This window comes from Saimiri boliviensis, chromosome 11, assembly GCF_048565385.1.
Source record: "Saimiri boliviensis isolate mSaiBol1 chromosome 11, mSaiBol1.pri, whole genome shotgun sequence".
NCBI classification, from domain to species: domain Eukaryota; kingdom Metazoa; phylum Chordata; class Mammalia; order Primates; family Cebidae; genus Saimiri; species Saimiri boliviensis.
The window spans coordinates 84,449,749-84,472,763 of NC_133459.1; the positions used below are offsets into that span (position 1 = coordinate 84,449,749).

General features: G+C 36.8%; 1 protein-coding gene across 1 annotated transcript in view; it reads right to left on the reverse strand.

Annotated features, from left to right (window-relative positions):
* Positions 1 to 2,998: 2,998 nt before the first annotated feature.
* SELENOF (selenoprotein F) overlaps positions 2,999 to 23,015 on the reverse strand; it is a 40,081-nt gene continuing 20,064 nt past the window's right edge. Inside the window, exons 3-5 of the mRNA XM_003943267.4 lie at positions 22,260 to 22,323; positions 9,810 to 9,859; positions 2,999 to 3,865 (exon numbers count right to left, since the gene is read on the reverse strand). Coding sequence (XP_003943316.2) covers positions 3,734 to 3,865; positions 9,810 to 9,859; positions 22,260 to 22,323 — 246 coding nt within the window. The 3' untranslated portion in view covers positions 2,999 to 3,733. The remainder of the gene's footprint in view (positions 3,866 to 9,809; positions 9,860 to 22,259; positions 22,324 to 23,015) is intronic.

The window sequence follows — 23,015 nt, forward strand, 5'->3', positions numbered from 1 at the left end:
CACTCAAATATTTGGATGCTCTGTGCATACTTTGAATGACTATGAAAGTGCTATATTATGGGGTTACAAATACATTTTAGCAAATAGGTAAATTCAAAAAGGGAACCTGTGAAAAATGAGCATAAAGTATATAAAAACCATTTCCACCAACTTTTTTTTTTTTTTTTTTTGAGACGGAGTTTCGCTCTTGTTGCCCAGGCTGGAGTGCAATGGCGCGATCTCGGCTCACCGCAACCTCCGCCTCCTGGGTTCAGGCAATTCTCCTGCCTCAGCCTCCTGAGTAGCTGGGATTACCGGCACCCGCCACCATGCCCAGCTAATTTTTAGTATTTTTAGTAGAGACGGGGTTTCACCATGTTGACCAGGATGGTCTCGATCTCTTGACCTTGTGATCCACCCGCCTCGGCCTCCCAAAGTGCTGGGATTACAGGCTTGAGCCGAATTTCATGGCCTAAACTTCAACATCTTCGTAAGGATGGACAGATTATATAGTATTTGGGATATGTTTCAAGACTGGCTAAAAGGAAAAGTCTGTTTTAGAGACTTTAAACCTTTGTTTTATTCCTTCAGTATTTCTGCATAACCATGTTTCAGGCTGATTCCTGAGTCAAGGGACAGTTCAAAAATTTAAAAAAGGGTTGTTTGTATTTCATCAGCAAAAGTCTATTTGGAATTTTTCATCACAAACGTAGGACCTATTCTCCCCAGAAAGAGTCCTCAGCCACAACAGGACATAATTAAAAGGTACTTTAATTTTCAAGTAAAAGAAATACTTATATCTGGAATATGTAAGTATACTTGTATCTGGAATATATATATATTTAAGTATATAACTGCAATAAGTTGCTCATATCTGGAATCTGTACTATTACTTCCCATGCATTTATAGACATGTTTTCATAGACTACACAGTGCCAATTTTAATGTCTAAAGTTTTGTAGTATTTGCTTTCAAAATTATTTTTTGCCTTTATTAATTTTAATTTTAGAATGGCTTTCAAGCCTCAATTCCTCTTAAAACAGAAAACGTCAGTTCTTGTTCATAGCTTCTTGTAAAGAGGCTTTTGCCAAATTCAGGAATTTAAAGATAAATTAACTGTGTTGGGTTATAAGTAACATAATTTTGGCAGAGGGAGCAGTCATAAATATCAAATGACTATTACACATCGTGTTTGTGAATATGAATAAGCTTAATCAAATGTCTGATTTTGGCTACAAAACGATAATTTTTGGATCAGTATTTATACCCCTTTATTGGTAATCAGCAGTTTTGTTTCTTTAAAAAGATGTTCTTTGATTATAATTGGTGAAAAAGTTGGAATTGGCTGATTAACTTGAACTTCCCAATTAAAACAGTGGGGCTTTGGTAGACACTCTTATTCATCAGCTTGAGAACTTGGAAGCATTAAGATACCTTGAGGCTCTTCAGCCTCTTTGATCTCTCATAATAACTTGAATACAATAGACTTTTTAGGCCTCTCTTCACTTTAAAAAAAACAAAAAAACTCAATGCCAGATACTCATTCAACTAGCTCTTCCTGCCTAGAAACCAGTCCAATTAGTTCTCTATGCCAGTCCCAGAAGTTTAGAAGTTTCATTCTTCAGTCCCACTATTTTTTTGTATGTGGTGGCAACTCTTCTCTTGCTGTTTTTTCCACCATCTGCAACTGGCTTATTCTTCCTCTTGTTCTGAGGTAGTGAAACCTAGTAGGGATTAGGGGTACATTTAACCAGGGCCTTGTACTGTACATCAAAATGATGGCCCTCTCCATTGCTATGGGTGATTAAAAGTAGACCACAGTCTGCCAGGATTTCTTAATTTATTTTGATTAGCCAAATTACTCAGGGCTTACATTCATTATTGTGCTGGCTTTAATAATATATTTCTTAATTTTAAATATTACATAACACAAACTGCTAGTAAAGTTTAGTAACTGATCTCTATTACAAATAAATACTTTATAGGCCAGGTGAGCGGATCACCTGAGCTTGGGAATTGGAGACCAGCCTGACTAACATGGAGAAACTTCATCTCTACCAAAAATACAAAATTAGCTAGGCTTGGTGGCGCATGCCTGTAGTCCCAGCTACTTGGCAGAACTGCTTGAACTTAGTAGGTGGAAGCTGTAGTGAGCTGAGATAACGCCATTGAAACTCTGTCTCAAATACATACATACACACTTTATGAACATTCTTGGGTAATTGCCTTTATAGATTCCAAACTATCCTTCACTAAAACAATTTAACTCAAAATCAACAGTTAGGGAAGTTTCTAGATTATTAAGAAGGCCAGATGCAGTGGCTCACATCTGTAATTCCAGCACTTTGGGAGGCCAAAGTAGATGGATCACAAGGTGAGGAGTTTGAGACCAGCATGGCCAATATGGTGAAACACCATCGCTATTAAAAAAAATACAAAAAAATTAGCCGGGTGTGGTGGTGCACGTCTGTAGTCCCAGCTAGTTAGGAGGCTGAGGCACTAGAATTGCTGGAACCCGGGAGGCAGAGGCTGCAATTAGCTGAGATCATGCCACTGCACTCGAGCCTGGGTGATGGAGGGAGACTCCATCTCAAAAAAAAAAAAAAAAAAATTACCCTGAGATAAAGTTGACATAATAGAACACATATGAGACCAATTTGACAAGAGGTTTAAATGACCTAGAAGTCATTTGCATAAATGTTGGTCTTAGTGAAGTCACTTTGACCAGACAGGTTAACCAAAGAAAAATAAATATTTTTTAATATAAAAATTCTACATCATTAAGAGACATTCCTTAAACAATATACCAATGAAAATATGTTCAAAAATGAAAAAACTTTGAAAAATTAAATCAGACAAATATAAAGCACTATTACCAACAATAAGATGTTATGATAAATTTTAAATACTACAGCCATTTTTATATTTTGGCTAAAAAAGGGGCTTATATAAAAAAATGCAATGAAAAACATCATTTTTTAAACATGAAAGAACAAACCAGAAGTATTTCCAATTCAGATAGGTTTTTGAAACTTTTTATTTATATTTTGGTCTTACAAATGGACTTTCCTGTAAGAATGTAAACCTCAAAAATTTGCCAAGTATTTATCTGATCCACACAAATCCTTAGAAAGGTTTTCTGTGTAGTCTTCATTAAAGCAAATCTTTGGGAATGTTTCACTCTTACTGTAGGATCTTGAACATGTTTTACAACAATGACGCTACAAAGTTTGTATGTAGTGCATTCATTATAAACTATAACATTTGTATTAAAAAGAAAGCTGGGTAATACAAAAATATGAGAGACTCTGAGGAGCAGGCAATCTGATGAGGCTCAGTATATCTTACTTGCTTTGTAGTCTGCTGTCATTCCTTTCAAAGAGCACACAGCACATGGGGTATAGTAATCATTTGTCTTGTTAACCTCTCTAATTTAAAAATCTGTTGTTCGTAAAACTGGACCAATTATCACAAACTATCATTTGCATAATTAACCACAAGTCTGTTACAAAGCATTTTGTTAGTCGTATCAACAAATGCAGGAGGATGGAAATTTATTAAAAATGGGTTTTGTTAAGCTTGCCAACTCCTTAGATATCATGGACTATACTGCCACTACAAGATTTAATTAAATGTTTAACGCCTCAAGTAAAAGACTCATCAATGGATGCAAGCAAAACTCAACTATTTTCTAGGTGCTGTAATATTTCATTTGTTAAGGTAACAAAAGGATAGGACAAAATTTAAGCAAGATTTATATGCGTTCCAACTTTTCACTCAGGAATTCTTCTACACTGTCTGTGTTCCATTTGAGAATGCTTAATTCTTCAGCAATGTTCCCATTGTCGTCCAAAAGCTTTAAAACAGGATCTGAACCTCGGACATACTACAAAAAAGAGGTACATCATCGTTATTTTCTGTTCAGAAAAAGCCTTCTCAGCCTCAACCAAGACACAGCAATTTAATCCGGCTTAAATTTAGTAATGAAAAAAAGGCTTCTAGACATGACAATAAACAAGTCTTAAAGGAAATCTTTAAGGAGAAGAGTTTACCAGGATTTCAGAAACAAGGAGTATTTAAAAACTCCATTCATTAATTCATTTGTAAGGGTCTTGCTCTGTTGCCCAGGCTGCAGTGTAGTGGCACAATCTCAGCTCACTGCAACCTCCACCTCCTAGTTTCAAGTGATCCTCCCACCTTGGTCTCCCTGGGGCTACAGGCACATGAAATTATTTTACTTTTTTTTTTTTTTTTTTGGAGACGGAGTTTCGCTCTTGTTACCCAGGCTGGAGTGCAATGGCGCGACCTCGGCTCACCGCAACCTCCGCCTCCTGGGTTCAGGCAATTCTCCTGCCTCAGCCTCCTGAGTAGCTGGGATTACAGGCACGCGCCACCATGCCCAGCTAATTTTTTGTATTTTTAGTAGAGACGGGGTTTCACCATGTTGACCAGGATGGTCTCGATCTCTTGACCTCGTGATCCACCTGCCTCAGCCTCCCAAAGTGCTGGGATTATAGGCTTGAGCCACCGCGCTTATTTTACTTTTAAAGAGAAAAATATCTATTAGTAGCAAGACAGTTTGAGATTTGAACTTATTATTGAAATTAACAAATATGTAACAGCCACATGACACTCTCAAATGAACTTAAAATTGAATGGAGGTAGACAAGTTCAAAATAATTGAGAAAATGATAATATGAGAGCCATGTTTTAAAATAGGCTGTGCATATAAATGATCAGACATAGAATCACACACTGGATCATACATTTTCCTTGGCTTAACAAATCTAATGATTTTAGTTGTGATCAGTTTAGAATTAGGCTGAGTTCCTGAAACTCTAAATCCATTAGTTGGGTCCAATATTTCTCCAGAGAGCTCTGAGAAATTCTAATTCTGGGTAAATGTGACAACAGCCATTCATTAAGAGATCACATATTCAGTTTAAATTAAGTAGCACTGGATAACTAAAAATGTAGTTAATGTAGTTCAGTAGTGATGACAGAGTTCTTAGAACTTCTTTCTAGAATTACGCTTCAGTTTATCCAGGGTATTCTGTGGTTGTGAACTTCAAAAATGGAGACCAGCTCTGATGTGATTATTAACACTTGGTATATTCCTAACCCATTTGTGGAGCTTAGAAAAACAGGCCATCCAACTAATGAATTATTAATATATTACTACTTAAACATTTTTGGTCAGGTTCTTTTTTTTTTCTGAGCCGGAGTTTCGCTCTTATCGCCTAGGCTGAAGTGAAATGGTGGGATCTTGGCTCACTGCCACCTCTGCCTCCTGAGTTCAAGCAATTCTCCTACCTCAGCCTCCTGAATAGCTAAGATTATAGGCTACCCCCACCACGTCGGGCTAATTTTTGTATTTTTAGTAGAGATGGGGTTTCATCATGTTGGCCAGGCTGGTCTTGAACTGCTGACCTCAGGTGATTTGCCTACCTTGGCCTCCCAAAGTGCTGGGCTGGGATTATAGGCTTGAGCTACCAAGCCTGGCTGGTAAGGTTACTTCTTAAGTTGATTAAGGATTTTTTTCTTTTTCTTTTTTGCTTGGATTTGAGATCCCAATATTTTAATTAATTAATTAATTAATTAAATTTTTTATTTTTTATTTTTTATTTTATTTATTTATTTTTTTTTTTGAGACGGAGTTTCGCTCTCGTTACCCAGGCTGGAGTGCAATGGCGCGATCTCGGCTCACCGCAACCTCCGCCTCCTGGGCTCAGGCAATTCTCCTGCCTCAGCCTCCTAAGTAGCTGGGATTACAGGCACGCACCACCATGCCCAGCTAACTTTTTGTATTTTTAGTAGAGACGGGGTTTCACCTTGTTGACCAGGATGGTCTCGATCTCTCGACCTCGTGATCCACCCACCTCGGCCTCCCAAAGTGCTGGGATTACAGGCTTGAGCCACCGCGCCCGGCCTAATTAAATTTTTTAGACAGAGTTTTGCTCTTGTTCCCCAGTCTGGAGTGCAATGGTGCGATCTGTGCTCACCACAACCTCCACCTCTAGGGTTCAAGAGATTCTCCTGCCTCAGCCTCCCGAGTAGCTGGGATTACAGGCATGCACCACCAAGACGGGGTTTCTCCATGTTGGTCAGGCTGGTCTTCAACTCCCGACCTCAGGTGATTCGCTCGCCTTGGCTTCCTAAAATGCTGGGATTACAAGTGTGAGCAGCTGTATCTGGCGAGATCCCAATATTTTAAAATGTTTATTTATTCAAAACCTTATAATCCCAAAAGGAAGTAAGAAATTAAATAGAACGTGGTTGTAAAAATCCTCAACAAATATCAGCAGTCGAATCCAGCAGTTTGTATAAGGCATTATATGCCACAATCAGTTGCAAAACATCTATCTGATAAAGAATTTATATCCAAAATATACAAAGAACTCTTAAAGCTGTTTACCAAAAAAAAAAAAAAAAAAAAAGCCCTCAATAAAAAGTAGGCAAAAAAACCCAAAAACCAACAGGACCACTCAAACTTAAAAACTTCGATGCATCAAATGAAACAATGAACAGAATGAAAAGACAACCCAGAGAAGGGGAGAAAATATTTGCAAATCACATACGTCTGATAAAGGTTTAATATCCAGAACAGATGGAACCTCTACAACTTAACAACAACAAAAAAAACCCAATTATAAAATGGGCAAAGGACTTGAATAACAATGTTCCAGAGAAGATAAACGAATGGTCAACAAAATGTTCAGCACCATTTATTTTAAGAGAAATGCAAATCAAAGCCACAATGAGATAGTACCTCCTACCTATCAGGATTGCTACTATCAAAAAAACAAGTGTTGACAAGGACACAGAGATACTGGAACACGTGTCCTGTTAGTGGGACTGTAAAATAGTGAAGTTATTATGGAAAATAGTATAGAGGTTCCTCAAAAAATTAAAAATAGAATTACCATATGATCCAGCAATTCTGCTTCTTGGTATATAGACTCAAAAGAACTAAGAACAGGGCCTTAAAGAGTTATTTGCACACCCAAATGTCATAAGCATTATTTACAATAGCCAAGGAATGGAAGCAACTCAAATGTCCACTGATGGATGCATGGATAAAGAGAATGTGGGCTGGGCATAGTGGCTCATGCCTGTAAATCCCTGTTCTTTGGGAGGCTGAGGCAGAAGGATCACCTGAGCCCAGGAATATCAGACCAGCCTAAGCAACATAGCAAGACCCCATTTCTCTCTCTCTTTTTGAGACAGAGTCTAATATTGTCGTCAGGCTGGAGTACAGTGGTGCAATCTTGGCTCACTCACTGCAACCTCTGCCTCCTGGGTTCAAGCAATTCTCCTGCCTCAGCCTCCTGAGAAGCTGGGACTACAAGCGCACACCACCATGCCCACCTAATTTTTTAATTTTAGTGGAGACAGAGTTTCACTACGTTGGCCAGGATGGTCTCGATCTCTTGACCGCATGATCCACCCGCCTTGGCCTCCCTAAGTGCTGGGATTACAGGCGTGAGCCACCGCGCCTGGCTTAGCAAGAACCCATCTCTAGAAAAAAACTAAAAAAATTAGCTGGTCATGGTGGTATGTGCCTGTGGTCCCACCATCTTGGGAGGCTGAGGTGTTAGGATTGCTTGTACGCTGGAGGGTGAGGCTGCAGTGAGCTATGATCACACCACTGCCCTCCAGTCTGTCTCAAAAGCAAACAAACAAACAACAACAACAAAACCAGTATGTGTGTACATGTGTGTATATAGTGGAATACTACGCATTCTTAAAAAGGAAGGAAATCCTGTCACATAGTACAACATAGATGAACCTTGAGAACATTATGCCAAGCAAAATAAATGTCACAAAAGGACAAATACTGTATGATTCCACTCATAATAAGTAACTGAAGTAGTTATAATTATAGAAACATAAAACAGAAAGGTAGTTGTCAAGGGCTGGCAGGAGGGCACAGAAAGATAAAATTAAGTGTTTAATGGGCATAGAGTTTCAGTTTCACAAGATGAAAAAGTTATAGAGACCTGTTACACAACAATGTGAAAATACTTAATGCTGAACTGTATTAATACTGAACTGTAGTACACTTAAAAATAGTTAAGACTGTACATTTAGTGTTCTTTTTTTTACTACAATTTAAAAACAGAGGGCAAAGATCTGAACAAATATCTTACCAAAGACACACAGATGGCAAATAAACACATGAAAAGACATTCAAATCAGGTATCATTAGGGAATTGCAAATTATAACAATGAAATGGCACGATGCACTTATGAGAACAACTAAAATGCAAAACGGTGACAATACCTAAAGCTGGTGAGGATATGGATCAATAGCACCTCTTAATCACTGCTAGGGCAAATGCAACATGATGTCATTACTTAGGAAGACAGTTTTGCAGTTTCTTACAAAGTTAAACAATCTTAACTGTATGATCCATCAATTGCACTCACAGTTATTTACCTCAACAAGTTGAAAATTTATGTGTACACAGAAATTACACAAAAATATTTATATTAGCTTCACTCAAAACTGTCAAATATTGGAAGTAATCAGGATGTCCTTCCACAGAAGAATGGCAAAACTGATAATAGAGTAATATTCAGTAATAAAAATGAACCACAGAGCTATGGAAAGGATACTGAAGAACCTTAAATGCATACTGTTAAGTGAAAGAAGCCAAAGTGAAAAGGCTACGTATCGTTCCAAACATTCTCTGAAAAGGCAAAATTACAGAGACAATGAAAAAATCAGTGGTGGCCAGGTGCAGTAGCTCATGCCTGTAATATTACTCAGCACTTTGGGAGGCTGAGGTGGATGAATCACTTGAGGTCAGGAGTTCGAGATGAGCCGGGCCAACGTGGCAAAACCCCATCTCTAATAAAAATAAAATAAAAATCAGCTGGGAGCCGGGCACGGTGGATCACGAGGTCAAGAGATCGAGACCATCCTGGTCAACAAGGTGAAACCCCGTCTCTACTAAAAATACAAAAAATAAGCTGGGCATGGTGGCACGTGCCTGTAATCCCAGCTACTCAGGAGGCTGAGGCAGGAGAATTGCCTGAACCCAGGAGGTGGAGGTTGCGGTGAGCCGAGATCGCGCCATTGCACTCCAGCCTGGGTAACAAGAGTGAAACTCCGTCTCAAAAAAAAAAAAAAAAAAATCAGTTGGGCATGGTGGCACACTCCTATAATAAAGCTACTCAGGAGGCTGTGAGATATGAGAATTGCCTGAATCTGGGAAGCAGCGGTTGCAGTGAACCAAGATGCCGCCACTGCACTCCAGCCTGGGCTACAGAGCAAGACTCTATCTCAAAAAAAAAAAAAAAAAAATCATTGGTTGTCAAGGGTTGGAGAAGAAGGAGAGAAATGACCTGAACATGTGAAGAACAGGAGATTTTGTAGGGTGGTGAAACTATTCTCTGTGATACTGTAATGGAGATATGCAATATTATGCATTTGGCAAAACTCCTATAATTATACAACACAAAGAGTAAGTGCCAATGCAAACTAGTAAATTTAATTAACATATCAATATTGATTCATCGGTTGTAAGAAATGTACCACACCAATGCAAGATGTTATAACAGGGGAAAATGTGAGTGGGGGTGGGGACCAGGGAACATATGAGAGTATCTTTTCTTTGGGTTGAATTTTTCATAAACCTAAAACTGCTCTAAAAAATAAAGTCTATTAATTAAAAATATTTTTTCAGTGAAATTAAAAATTTAAATTGATACATATTTGTACATGTTTATGGGATAAAATTAAATATTTATTCAAATATTTATTTTAATTATAAAATAAAGAAATAAAGACTGATAAAAAGAGATTTCCATTATAATCATCTTACCTTGATTTGTAGTCCTCTGAACAATTTGGGTTTGTCACTCCTAACAAAAGCTTATAAAAAAAGAAAAAAGAAAAAAAGACTTAATAGCTCACTTCCAGATCCAAGCTAGCTAAATATAAAGGTAGAAATAAACTTAACAAATCAAACATTATATCCTATATGAAAAAACTAAGAAAATTTAAACACATATGAATAAATGGAGAGACATACCATATTCTCCAATAGGAAGACTAAATATTTTAAAACATTGTTTCCAATTAATAAAAATCCCAAATTCTAATGGGATCTTATGGCTTGACAAGAGCAAATGTGTAAGAATAGTCAGGGCAGATTTTAAAAAGTAAGATATGGAGAGAAAATTTGTTCCATTGCTTATTAATATAATATGTGATACCGAAACCAGAACAGACAAAAGAATAGAAGAGGAAATTAAAAGAGATAAAAATATCTGTAAAGATTTTTTAATGTGATAAAGCTATCAAATCAGAGAGAGGGAGAGGGAAAAGGGAGCAGGGAAGGGGAGACGGAAAAAGAGAGATACGTTTGTCTGGGGGTGTGTATGAGTTATTCAATAAATACTTGTTAGAATATTGCCAAATTGTTTAGAAAAAATAATCTCAAAACTAATAGTCATGATAACTGCTAAAAAGGAAAGGTTAAAAACACTACTAAAACTTACAGCACAGGTAACTCACATAAATATGGAATATAAAATTCTACTCCTAAGCATGACCCAAAAGGAAATGTTTTATAGATATGCCTATGTAAAAATGGAAACATCAGGACAGCAAAACACGATCATAAACAAATTAAAAATGACAAACTGAAGAAAACTATCGCTAACATATAATATATAAAAGGGCTCTTTCAAATGATCAAGAAAAAACCACTACGTATAGCAAAATGTACAAATAAACAAGTGGTCAATAAACATTTGAAATAAATGTTCAACTTCACATATAATCAAAGAAATGCCAAAACAATGAGGTACTCACATTCAGAATGACAAAGATTAAAAAGAAAATTAATATGTACCACATACTTATTAAAAAACTATGACCTATTTTTAGTGACCAAACTCTCATGTGTAAAAAGCAAAAACGTTTCTTTTTTTCCTTCAATTTGTTTCCTAAGGCTGTTTTAAAAAAGTCGGTAAGTATTTTCATGCGCAAATGAAAAAGCCCTAAACGAATCTTAAAATATACAAAGTGATTCAAAAAACGTTTACTGTTATTATTTTAATAGAGGGCTATCTATACATAGGGCATATATTTAGGAAAGTTTTTTTTTTTTTTTTTTTTTTTGAGACGGAGTTTCGCTCTTGTTACCCAGGCTGGAGTGCAATGGCGCGATCTCGGCTCACCGCAACCTCCGCCTCCTGGGTTCAAGCAATTCTCCTGCCTCAGCCTCCTGAGTAGCTGGGATTACAGGCAAGCGCCACCATGCCCAGCTAATTTTTTGTATTTTTAGTAGAGACGCGGTTTCACCATGTTGACCAGGATGGTCTCGATCTCTTGACCTCGTGATCCACCTGCCTTGGCCTCCCAAAGTGCTGGGATTACAGGCTTGAGCCACCGCGCCCGGCTTATTTAGGAAAGTTTTAAATGAAAGCTTTCCTCTTTTTTGTTATCTATATTTTACCAATTTTCAATAACGATGTCTAATTTTCAAATTAAAAAGTTTGTAATACATTTTTCTAAAATAAAAACAAGTGTTTCATTTAGATACTTGATCATTCTTAATACCAGTTATTGATCATGTGCATAATTCTCATCTTAAGAGTTTATACTGACAAACATGCTTTTGAGAATTTAACTTTAGATATAGATAGCAATACCACTATAGATGTGCTTCATTATGAACATCTTCATACATTTGACTCAACTATTCCAACTAATCCTCCCCTACAAAATTTATTTCAATATAAAACCAGTTATGCTATTCTGGCTTATTAAACTATCATTTCTATTAACTTTATCCCTTAGGATTCTTCCAGATATTCTGCAAACTCCTGAATCCCCAAACAAAAATGATCTTATGATTTTTACTGCCTTTTATACTATTCCTCTGGCTAATGCTATTTGTATGTCTGTGCAAACTACTGTGTAACACACAGTAACTGTGCCTATGTGTGCCTTCTCTACTACTTAAGAAACCTTTCTGGTAAAAGGACTATTATATATATTTTTCGTATCCATACAGAGCTTATTTAATATTTCACTTATTCGAAAGATTTTTTTTAACAGACTGCAATAAGTGAACATATTTAAAGGGAATACTAAAATGAGTCACTATTTTTATTAGTTCTTTCCTTTTCTCTCTGCTAAAGGTAGATCCATAGTTTCCAAACTTTGAATGAGGGGAATACCTTGTAGTAGCAAATCACATTTTACAGACAGTGAATAAATATTTTAAAAAATATTTGACTGGTGACAACCCAAGTTAAAAATATATATATATGAGTATTCATTATATACACATGGCATTCGATAAGCTATATGAGAATATGAGAAAACTGAGTTATTTAACGTCAATACATCTACAGTCTGCTTAATAAAACAGATCTGCAACAAATAAAAAGATAAGAGGTGATCATAAAAACAATGTTGTTAATTTAACAATAACTATGCCAAGTTCAGAGAAAGGAGATTTTAGTATGTTAGATTCATAAGGACACCAGAAACAAAATAAGAACTGAGAATTTATGTTCACTTGAACATAAAACAAAGTCCTTCTATTGACAGAATTCTAAAGGATTCAAAAGAATTTTATCTCTTACTACTTCAAATTACTCCTAAAATTTGACATTTTGTAACAGTCAAAATAGCCCCAAAGTCAACTTCAAATGTTTTACTGTAAACTGAAAAAAGAAGGTAAAAATGTATGCTAAGGATGGTGCGTGGTGGCTCATGCCTGTAATCCCAGCACACTGTGGGAGGTCGAGGCGGGCGAATCACGAGGTCAGGAGATCGAGATCATCTGGCTAACGGGGTAAAACCCTGTCTCCATTAAAAATACAAAAAATTAGCTGGGCATGGTGGCACGAGCCTATAGTCCCAGCTACTCAGGAGACACAGGGAGGAGAATCACTTGAGACCAAGAGGTGGAGGTTGCAGTGAGCTGAGATTATGCCACTGCACTCTAGCCTGGCAAGAGAGACAGACTATCTCAAAACAAAAACAAAAACAAAAAAAACAAAAGCAAAAACAAAAGCAAACGCAAAAAAATAAACAGTATGCTAAGAAAGGCAACTGTACTGGTGGATCTTCAGCCAGTCAAGAAAAATTACAGGTCCTCATGTGCAATGATTTTGGCCTCTATCACTAAACCTACCACTGTAATTTCTCAATGTAAACATACATCATGGCTCATTTAGGAATGAGAAAAAAAATCTCAAGATGTTTTACAAATTATAAGCAAAATAACAATGGTGAATTTCAAAATTTTATAAAAGATTGGTATCTGAATAAGTAATATAGTATTTATGGTATTCTTCTGATTTAATGATCATATTGTAATCATTTTATATGCTCCATAGCTGCATAAGTCATTAAATATGCAAACAGCAAATAAGTCCAGGAAAAGAAATAATGGAGCTTATGGCAACCTTAGAGAGACTTTTTTTTTCTTTTAAAAGATTCTGGAGGAGGACAGCTAGAATATTTTATTAATAGCTTTCAGTGTATAAGAAAAACAGTCATCACCATTTACCATCTGGGTTCAGTGAACCCTGTTTATTTTTGTATTTTTAAATGATTTTATGAACAATTTTACAAAAGAATAAAGGGATAGTGAAAAACAAATCCATTAGAAATTTTAGTAAGAATTAACCACATAAACTCTAATACTTACTCCATTATTTTCCTGGTTTTGAAGGTAAATTTAACCAAAATGAGCAATGTGCTTTGAATGCAACTAAATGTTTACTGACTATCATGCATGAAATTGGAACACAGCTATGCTGTAAATATTGATTCCAGATTCCAAATACATTTCAGATAGACTCCAACTTATTTTTACTCTGGCCCTTTTTTTTTTTTTTTGAGACAGAGTTTTGCTCTTGTTGCCCAGGACGGAGTGCAATGGTGTGACCTTGGCTTACTGCAATCTCGACCTCCTGGGTACATGCAATTCTCCTGCCTCAGCCTCCCAAATAGCTGGGATTACAGGTGCCCACCATCACGCCCAGTTAATTTTTTGTATTTTTAGTGGAGAGACAGGGTTTCATCACGTTGGCCAGGCTGGTCATGAACTCCTACCTCAGGTGATCCACCCGCTTTGGCCTCCCAAAGTGCTGGGATTACAGGTATGAGCCATGCCTGGTCTACTCTGGCTCTTTTTGTACTTCGACTGTCCAAGTGTAGTACTTTGGAAATCCCTGATAGTTTATTTTGTTGAAGATAAGATGGCCATCTATTTGTAAAAGATATTTATTTTTAGGTGTCTAAGTGCCAATTAGAATAATCAACCTTATTAACTTTCCATGTCTGTATTATTTATTATTTTCTAATTATCTTTGTATAGATACCCGCCTTTTGAATCTACTTATGAACTTCATTAAGCAAATTTTGGTATACAAACATCATACAAATTAAAACAATGACGTCGCATATGAATTTTTTTTAGAAAACAGGATGGTCCAGTTTCTTGTTGAAAAACACTTGTGATGCAGTCCTTCTTATTGTATGGCTAACAATATAAAAGTACTATATTATTTCCAGCTAGGCTTGGTGGCTCATGCCTGTAATCACAGCACTTTGGGAGGCTGAGGCCGGCAGATCACCTGAGGTAAAGAGTTTGAGACCAGCTTGGCTAACATGGTGAAACCCCACCTCAATACAAAAATTAGCCAGACAAGGTGGTACATGCTTATAGTCACAGCTACTTGGGGGCCTGAGGCAGGAGGATCACTTGAACCTGGGAGGCAGACGTTGCAGTGAGCTGAGATCATGCCACTGCACTTGAGCCTGGACAAGAGAGTGAGAATTCATTTCAAAAAAAAAATAACAAAACAAAACACAAACTAACTAACTAAAACCTATTATTTCCTTTTTGACTTTGGTAATATGTTGTATACTCACTCACTCTTGATTTTTGAGACAATTCATTCAGGATATTGTCAAATGAGGTTTCAGAGTCTGAGCTTTTGCTCATTATGATCAATTTTACTATCATTAGAGTCAAGAATAGCACTTTCTAATAGAACTTTCTGAAATAATGAAAATAGTCTTCAACTGTTCTTTTGGTATGGTGGGTTACTAAGCATCTGAAATGCAGCTAGTGTGTCTAAGGAACTGAATATTTAATTTTATATAATTTGAAAATATTATTTAAAACAGCCATGTTTGGCTAGTTGATCACTCCAGGTCTAAAATCTTATTTTATCTCTTTGCCTTCATCTTCTGATCCACTTAATCATTAGAAGCATTTCTGTCAGTTTTCTCTACTATTATGGGCAGAAAACAAAAAATTTCGAATTCTCAAATGTGTTCGATGAAAGCTTAAAAAGACTACAGAAATGGTGTCATACTATGTGGGTCACACAATTAGAAAACCAAAGAATGACCTAACAGTGATGATTCATTTCACTATTGCATCATCCTTACATTAGTCTTTTTTAGCATAGCTGTAAATAACTGATGATAAATGGTCCCCATAATATACCTCAGATATATAAAAGCATTCAGTCTACTGACAGGGTAATTGCAAAATAGAATTAGTTTTATTTTATTAAAATAAGTAAATTTTCTCTTTGTTCTCTGAAAGACCTCTAAGAATAAAAGAAATAATAGTCCTTATAAACAGTATGAATGACCCAAAAAAGAAATTTAAAAATGAAAATGAGTGCACTGGACCCGAAGGGGTTAAACAAAGTCCAAGAATTTGCAAAAAGTCCTCATAAAAGTAATATATTTTCTAGTTTACTTTCTGCTATTTTCAAAATAGATCAATAATACCAATTTGAAGATTTCTTTTTTTTTTTTTTTTTTGAGACAGAGTTTCACTCGTTACCCAGGCTGGAGTGCAATGGCGCGATCTCGGCTCACCGCAACCTCCGCCTCCTGGATTCAGGCAATTCTCCTGCCTCAGCCTCCTGAGTAGCTGGGATTACAGGCACGCGCCACCATGCCCAGCTTATTTTTTGTATTTTTAGTAGAGACGGGGTTTCACCATGTTGACCAGGATGATCTCGATCTGTTGACCTCGTGATCCACCTGCCTCGGCCTCCCAAAGTGCTGGGATTACGGCTTGAGCCACTGCGCCCGGCCCAATTTGAAGATTTCTAAAGAAAATCCAATCACTCTGATTTCCAGAAATGTTCCTATGTCAATTTAATTATTTGCCACTAATAAAGGCAATTTTGTAAGTAACAATCAAAGTGATCAAATAAGCAGAAGTGATTTAAAAACAGTAAATGTTGCAGCTTTTCCCTTGGGATTCTTAGCATGCCCTTCATGCTGCCCCCTAGAAGAGCTAAGTTTTGCTATACACACTGCTTGGAATGTCAAGAGACTCTCATAAATCAGAGGCTCTTCAGAGCTAACTTTAAGGAGTATTAAAAAGAAGTATTTCTGCCAGCCGCAGTGGCTCACGCCTATAATCCCAGCACTTTGGGAGGCCGAGGCGGGCCTTTTGATTAGACAGAAATATAATCCAGAAATATAATATAATCAAAATCATAAACATGTGAAAATGTAAATGAAAAAAGAGACAAAATATATTCAGACAAAATATAATACTGGTTGATTAGACAGAATAATATAATCCTGTTATTGGAAATAAGGGCATTTGAATCAGAACATACTCTAACAATGTCATACCATATCCAGAAACATCAATATAGAGAATGGCAACAACAGACAACCTAATTCTCAACTGTGCTCAACGAAAGCTACCGAGTAATCAAAAAAGTGTTTCTAAAACAAGAAAACTGGTGGGGTGCAGTGGCTCACACCTGTAATCCCAGCACTCTAGGAGGTAAAGGCGGGCAGATCACCTGAGGTCAGGAATTTGAGACCAGTGTGGCCAACATGGTGAAACCCCATCTTTACTAAAATACAATAAAAAGGTTAGCTGGCCATGGTGGCACATGCCTGTAATCCCAGCTACTCTGGAGGCTGAAGCAGGAGAATCGCAGGAACGGGGAGATAGAAACTGCAATGAGCTGAGATCAGATCACTGCACTCCAGCCTGGGAGACAAAGTGAGACCCTGTCTCAAAAAAAAATAAATAAATAAAATAAAAAATTTACCATTAGGACAATTCAGAAGCACTTTAAAACAGAGAAGAGTAAGTTAAGAGAATTTAAGGAGGTACAAAATGAAGACAAAACAAACTAAAACAATTATGCCTTTTAGGAAAAAATGAAAACTTTTTATGAACGTTTGAATCCTGCAAATTCATCAAGGGCATATAAAAAATGGAAACATAAGCTTTTCACCAGATTATCATTTGTCAAAAGTGGGGGCATCTCCTGAATTAGATAAATTTAATAAATCAGTGCATTCGTTTCATTAATATTTGAATTCCTCTTAATACCAGTGCAATGTAGATTTTGAGTGTACTGATTAAAAAACAAACAAAAAAAACAGAACACAATCTTTGAGCTCTAAAGACTTCCTAGTTTGACAGACGCAAAAGACCAGTATGCCAAATATAATATTATGTGGGAGGTGTTATGGAACATCAAGAGAAAAGTAAAAAATTCTGACCAAACACCACCCAAAAACAATCCTGGAGCTAAATTTTGAATGAATTGGAATTTGCCACAAGAACTGGGATGGAGCAGAAGTTAGGAAAAATATTCAGTGTGCACACACACAAGTCAGAGCTCAGAGAACTGCAAATAGTTTTACATACACTAGAGATGTGAATCTAGAAAAGAGAAACCATGTCATGGTGGGTCTTCTATGTGATTCTGTATGTGACATAACGCATTTTAAGCAAGTGAGAGATACAATCAGATGTGTCTTATGAAAAAGGTCTCTTTTGGCTGTTTTGTTAAAGAGGTAATGAAGTAAGAAAAGGCAAAGGGGAGAGGCAGACTAGAGAACAAGTAACTAATCCTTTTAGATAAAGATGTTAAGGCCCTGATTGAAAACACAGAAAAGAAAAAGGGACTATGGCTGGGCGCAGTGGCTCAAGCCTGTAATCCCAGCACTTTGGGAGGCCGAGGCGGGTGGATCACGAGGTCAAGAAATCAAGACCATCCTGGTCAACAAGGTGAAACCCTGTCTCTACTAAAAATACAAAAAATTAGCTGGGCATGGTCGTGTGTGCCTGTAATCCCAGCTACTCAGGAGGCTGAGACAGGAGAATTGCCTGAACCCAGGAAGCAGAGGTTGCAGTGAGCCAAGATCGCGGCATTGCACTCCAGCCTGGGTAACAAGAGCGAAACTCTGTATCAAAAAAAAAAAAAAAAGAAAAAGAAAAAGAAAAGAAAAAGGGACTATGAAGATTATTACTGAGAGAAAAAAGACACAACATGGGGACTAAATGGATATAAAGTGTGAAAGATCAATCATGCTTGTGTTTCATGCTTATGCTTCTGCCTGATCATTGCCATTTATAGAAACAGGGAAGATGGTATACTTTTAACAGAGAAGAGGATTAATTGAGTTTTTGGACATGCTGGGTATAAAGCCTTTATATTAAAAATGTGGGCCACAGTCTGCAGGACTCTAAGAAATATAGAATCTCAGGACTCATCCCAAATTTATAGAATTATACTCTGTATTTTAACAAGATCCCCAGGTGATTCATATATGCATATTGGTTTAAAGTACCTATGAGATCATCCAGTTGGAAATGTCCCATGACAGTCAAAAATATAAATACAGTTTTTTACAGAAGAAAATCTGAATGTAAAGATATAGACTGGGAGTCATCAGATAAGTATTGTAACTGAAACTGATGGAGTAAGACATCATTCAGGAGAGTAAGAAGAGAAAGATATCTGAAGATAATAGACCCTGGCTAACAATAACGTTTGAAGTACAGGCAGTAGAAGAGATGCCAGAACAGCAGAAGAGAAAGATATGTTGAAAGGAGAAAGCTAGGAGATAATGAAGTCACACAAGTGAAAAGAAGAGAATTTCAAATGCTAGCACCAAGTAAGATTTAGTAGTCAGGAGGTAAAATGGTACAAAGAGAAGCCATATTATGGTACTTTGAAAAAGTGCTAGAGGTCATTATACAGAATTTTGCATACAAGAAAGGCTGCAGTTATAATAGATATATGGACTTGAATGTTTTTTAAAGACAACCAAAATATGAGTATATTAATATTTGATGGTAAGGTCGGGTGCAGTGGCTCATGCCTGTAATCCCAGCACTTTGGGAGGCCGAGGTGGGCAGATCATGAGGCCACGAGTTTGAGATCAGACTGGCCAATACGATGAAACCCCATCTCTACTAAAAATACAAAAAACTAGCCAGGTGTGGTGGCGCATGCCTGTAGTCCTAGCTACCCAGAGGCTGAGGGCAGGAGAATTGCTTGAACCCAGGAGGCGGAGGTTGCAGTGAGCCGAGATTGTGCCACTGCACTCCAGCCTGGGCAATAGAGGGAGACGCTGACTAAAAAATAAATAAATTAAAAGAAAAAATGTTTGATGGTTCATAATTGAAACTTATTATTAACCAAGGAGCAAATATACAATAACAATACTTACCATTTAACATCTTCATTACTGGAATAATGACTGACATACAGTAAGCACTCAATAAACATTTATAGAATTAGGGAATGATTTACTCTATATTTGCTGATGCCAGATACATACTAAGTGATTTACATGTTATCTCATTTAATCCTCAGAATAGCCCTTTAACGTAGATATTAACTATTATGCCTCATCTGTAACTCGCTTGATAAACAAGAAAATCAATGAAGATAATGCTAATGGATCAGAATTCTTTCCAGCAAAACTCTAATGCAGCACTGTAACCTTAAGCATGGCTACCAATCAATCATAGTTGGCATGAGAAGCAGGAAGGGAAGAAAAGAATATAAAGCAGTAATGACATGAAAGTTAGTTTGGTATTTGTAATTACTGTAAAAAGCAACAGTTCTCCATGCTCTATTTCAGAATATCTTTAAGATGGAAATTCTGAGAGTGGGAATTTAATAATGGTTTTATCACAATTATACCAACTTTTCATGGGTTGAGAAAATATTGGTATTACATGTAACAATATTAAATACAGTTACACATTGCAGAATTAATCATTTTTATTTTAAGCAAGTGGATAAATATTTATACATAGTATTAAAATTCAATTGTTTTTAAAAGGAAAAGACAGTATATGTACCCAAAGGTTTGATAATTTACCTAAGAAATATATATTACTGTAGATAATATAAAATCTGATATCATAAATAGGAGGGCTAATCACAGTATCAAAGCTACTCTTGAGTCTCATGAAAATCTAAGTTATAGTGTTCTTAATAAAACAAGTAAGTAAGTATAAGTAATCAGTGCAGCTAAAAAGCAATTGCTAAAACTTTCTAAAAATAAGAATGCTCACACTATCATTCAGAGAATGGATATCAAAAAGCCAAAACCGTAGTACAATTCTGAGTTTAAGTGCTTGAGGCAAAAACAAAAACAGAGTAAAGAACTTTTTTCCCAAGCAGAAGTAAGTATCTTCTGTGATTTTTTTTTTTTTTTTTTGAGAAGGAGTTTCACTCGTTACCCAGGCTGGAGTGCAATGGAGTGATCTCGGCTCACCGCAAGCTCCGCCTCCTGGCCTCAGGCAATTCTCCTGAGTAGCTGCGATTACAGGTATGCACCACCATGCCCAGCTAATTTTTTGTATTTACTTTTAGTAGAGACGGGGTTTCACCATGTTGACCAGGATGGTCTCAATCTCTTGACCTCGTGATCCACCCGCCTCAGCCTCCCAAAGTTCTGGGATTACAGGCTTGAGCCACCGCGCCCAGCTCAGAATGTGTTATTCTAACAAAGCCTGTTTTTGATTAGATATGTATGTGCTTTGGTCTTCATAAAGCATCCCTAAGTAAAACTACTATCTTTTATTTCTGTGCTAAATGATCAATATTTTATTATAAACAATTATAGGTCAGCAATAAAAAGCATGTGCTGATACAGGCAATTTTATAAAACGTTAAATTCAAGAAACTGTCTTGCCATTACGTAAATAAGGCAAGAAATCATGGGAATGTAAGCAAAAATCGAGGTAGAATGAGGTATATAAATTGAATACCTACGTATGGATTTCAGTTAAAAAAAAAAAAAGAGAGAGAAAGTGTAATTATCTTCACACAAGTTCAGTTTCATAAAACTGACTTTCAAAGTGACATGCAGGGACAGAAGACAAAAGCCTTAGTTCAAGCCTTTCTTGACAATGCAAAGCTCCTTATTACTGTTTGATGTCAACCTGAAGAATATACTTTCACAATTATCCTTTAACATGTTTATCCTTAAAATTCCCTGTGAAGACATACACTTATGACTTTTTCTCTTTTGCCTTTCAAATTGTTTGGTAATTACTTCTCTCCTTGGTGACTTGTTATTTTGTGCAGGCCAACTCTCTTAATGCAATTGTTTCACATAAATCAATTCACATTTAAAATATACTACAAGGGGCCGGGCGCGGTGGCTCAAGCCTGTAATCCCAGCACTTTGGGAGGCCAAGGTGGGTGGATCACAAGGTCGAGAGATCGAGACCATCCTGGTCAACATGGTGAAACCCCGTCTCTACTAAAAATACAAAAAAATTAGCTGGGCATGGTGGCGCGTGCCTATAATCCCAGCTACTCAGGAGGCTGAGGCAGGAGAATTGCCTGAACCCGGGAGGCAGAGGTTGCGGTGAGCCGAGATCGCGCCATTGCACTCCAGCCTGGGTAACAAGAATGAAACTCCGTCTCAAAAAAAAAAAAATAAATAAATAAAATAAAATATACTACAATGGTGTGCCACTTAAAGAAATTACACTTACATCTGGTAAAGGAAAGGCTCTTGTAAAATTCACACCTGGCAAAGAAAAGGCTCTCCTTATAAGAAAATAACGTCTTCATGTGTTGTATTTATTTTTTATTTTACTTTTTTGAGATAGAGTCTCATTCTGTTACCCAGGCTGGAGCACAGTGTCGCAATCTTGGCTCACTGCCACCTCCACCTCCCAGGGTTCAATCAATTCTGTCTCAGCCTCCTGAGTAGCTGGGATTACAGGTGCCCACCACCATTTTAAAGTATTGTATTTTAAATCTAAATTTCATATATTGTGTTTGCTTATAGTAAAGTAAGGTAGCATTCACCAATTACTATAACAAACCACCTCCATGAAAACAAATACTAAAAAAATGCATATATTGTTGATAAAGTATAATCCTAAAAATTCTTAGTCCTGGGAATATATAACGAAAACGATTCCATAAAACATTGATTTTAAATGACTGAACAGTTTAATGGAGTAAATTTTATATACCTTGGACTTGAGGGAACCTTCCCAATTTTCATCCACAAACTTCAAGAATAGCTCCTGCATACAGCTACAAAAGGAAAAACAGGAATTTAAAAAACTGCTATAAATAAAAAATGTACTTATAAAATAAATATAAGTTTTCACACTATAAACATTACACTTAGCAGATAAATAGATCAAAGAAATGTCAAAGCTGGCTAGCTAGATAGGACCATGTAGTTCAGTCTAACAGAAAAGATGGAGATCCAAGTATAATAAATGCTGAAGAACTTCCAACCTACTTCAATTACTCTTAAATCTAGCCAAGAAAGAAGGAGGCAAGGAGATTTGACAATAAACTTACTAGGTAAGATGTCCTAGGATGTTCTAAGAAATATTAAAGATTTCCTATGTTTACGTTTTTTTTTTTTTTTTTTTTTTTTTTTGAGATGGAGTCTCACTCTGTCACCAAACTGGAGTGTAGTGGTGCGATCTCAGCCCACTGCAACTCCTGCCTCCCAGGTTCAGGTGATTCTCCTGCCTCAGTTTCCTGAGTAGCTGGGACTACAGGCGTGCACCACCACATCCAGCTAATTTTTGTATTTTTAGTAGAGACGGGGTTTCACCATGTTGGCCAGGATGGTCTCGATCTCTTGACCTCATGATCCACCCACCTCGGCCTCCCAAAGTGCTGGGATTACAGGCATGAGCTACCATGCCCAGCCACCTTTGGCTTTTTTTTTTTTTTTAGGGTGATAAACTGAACATAGGTATATATCA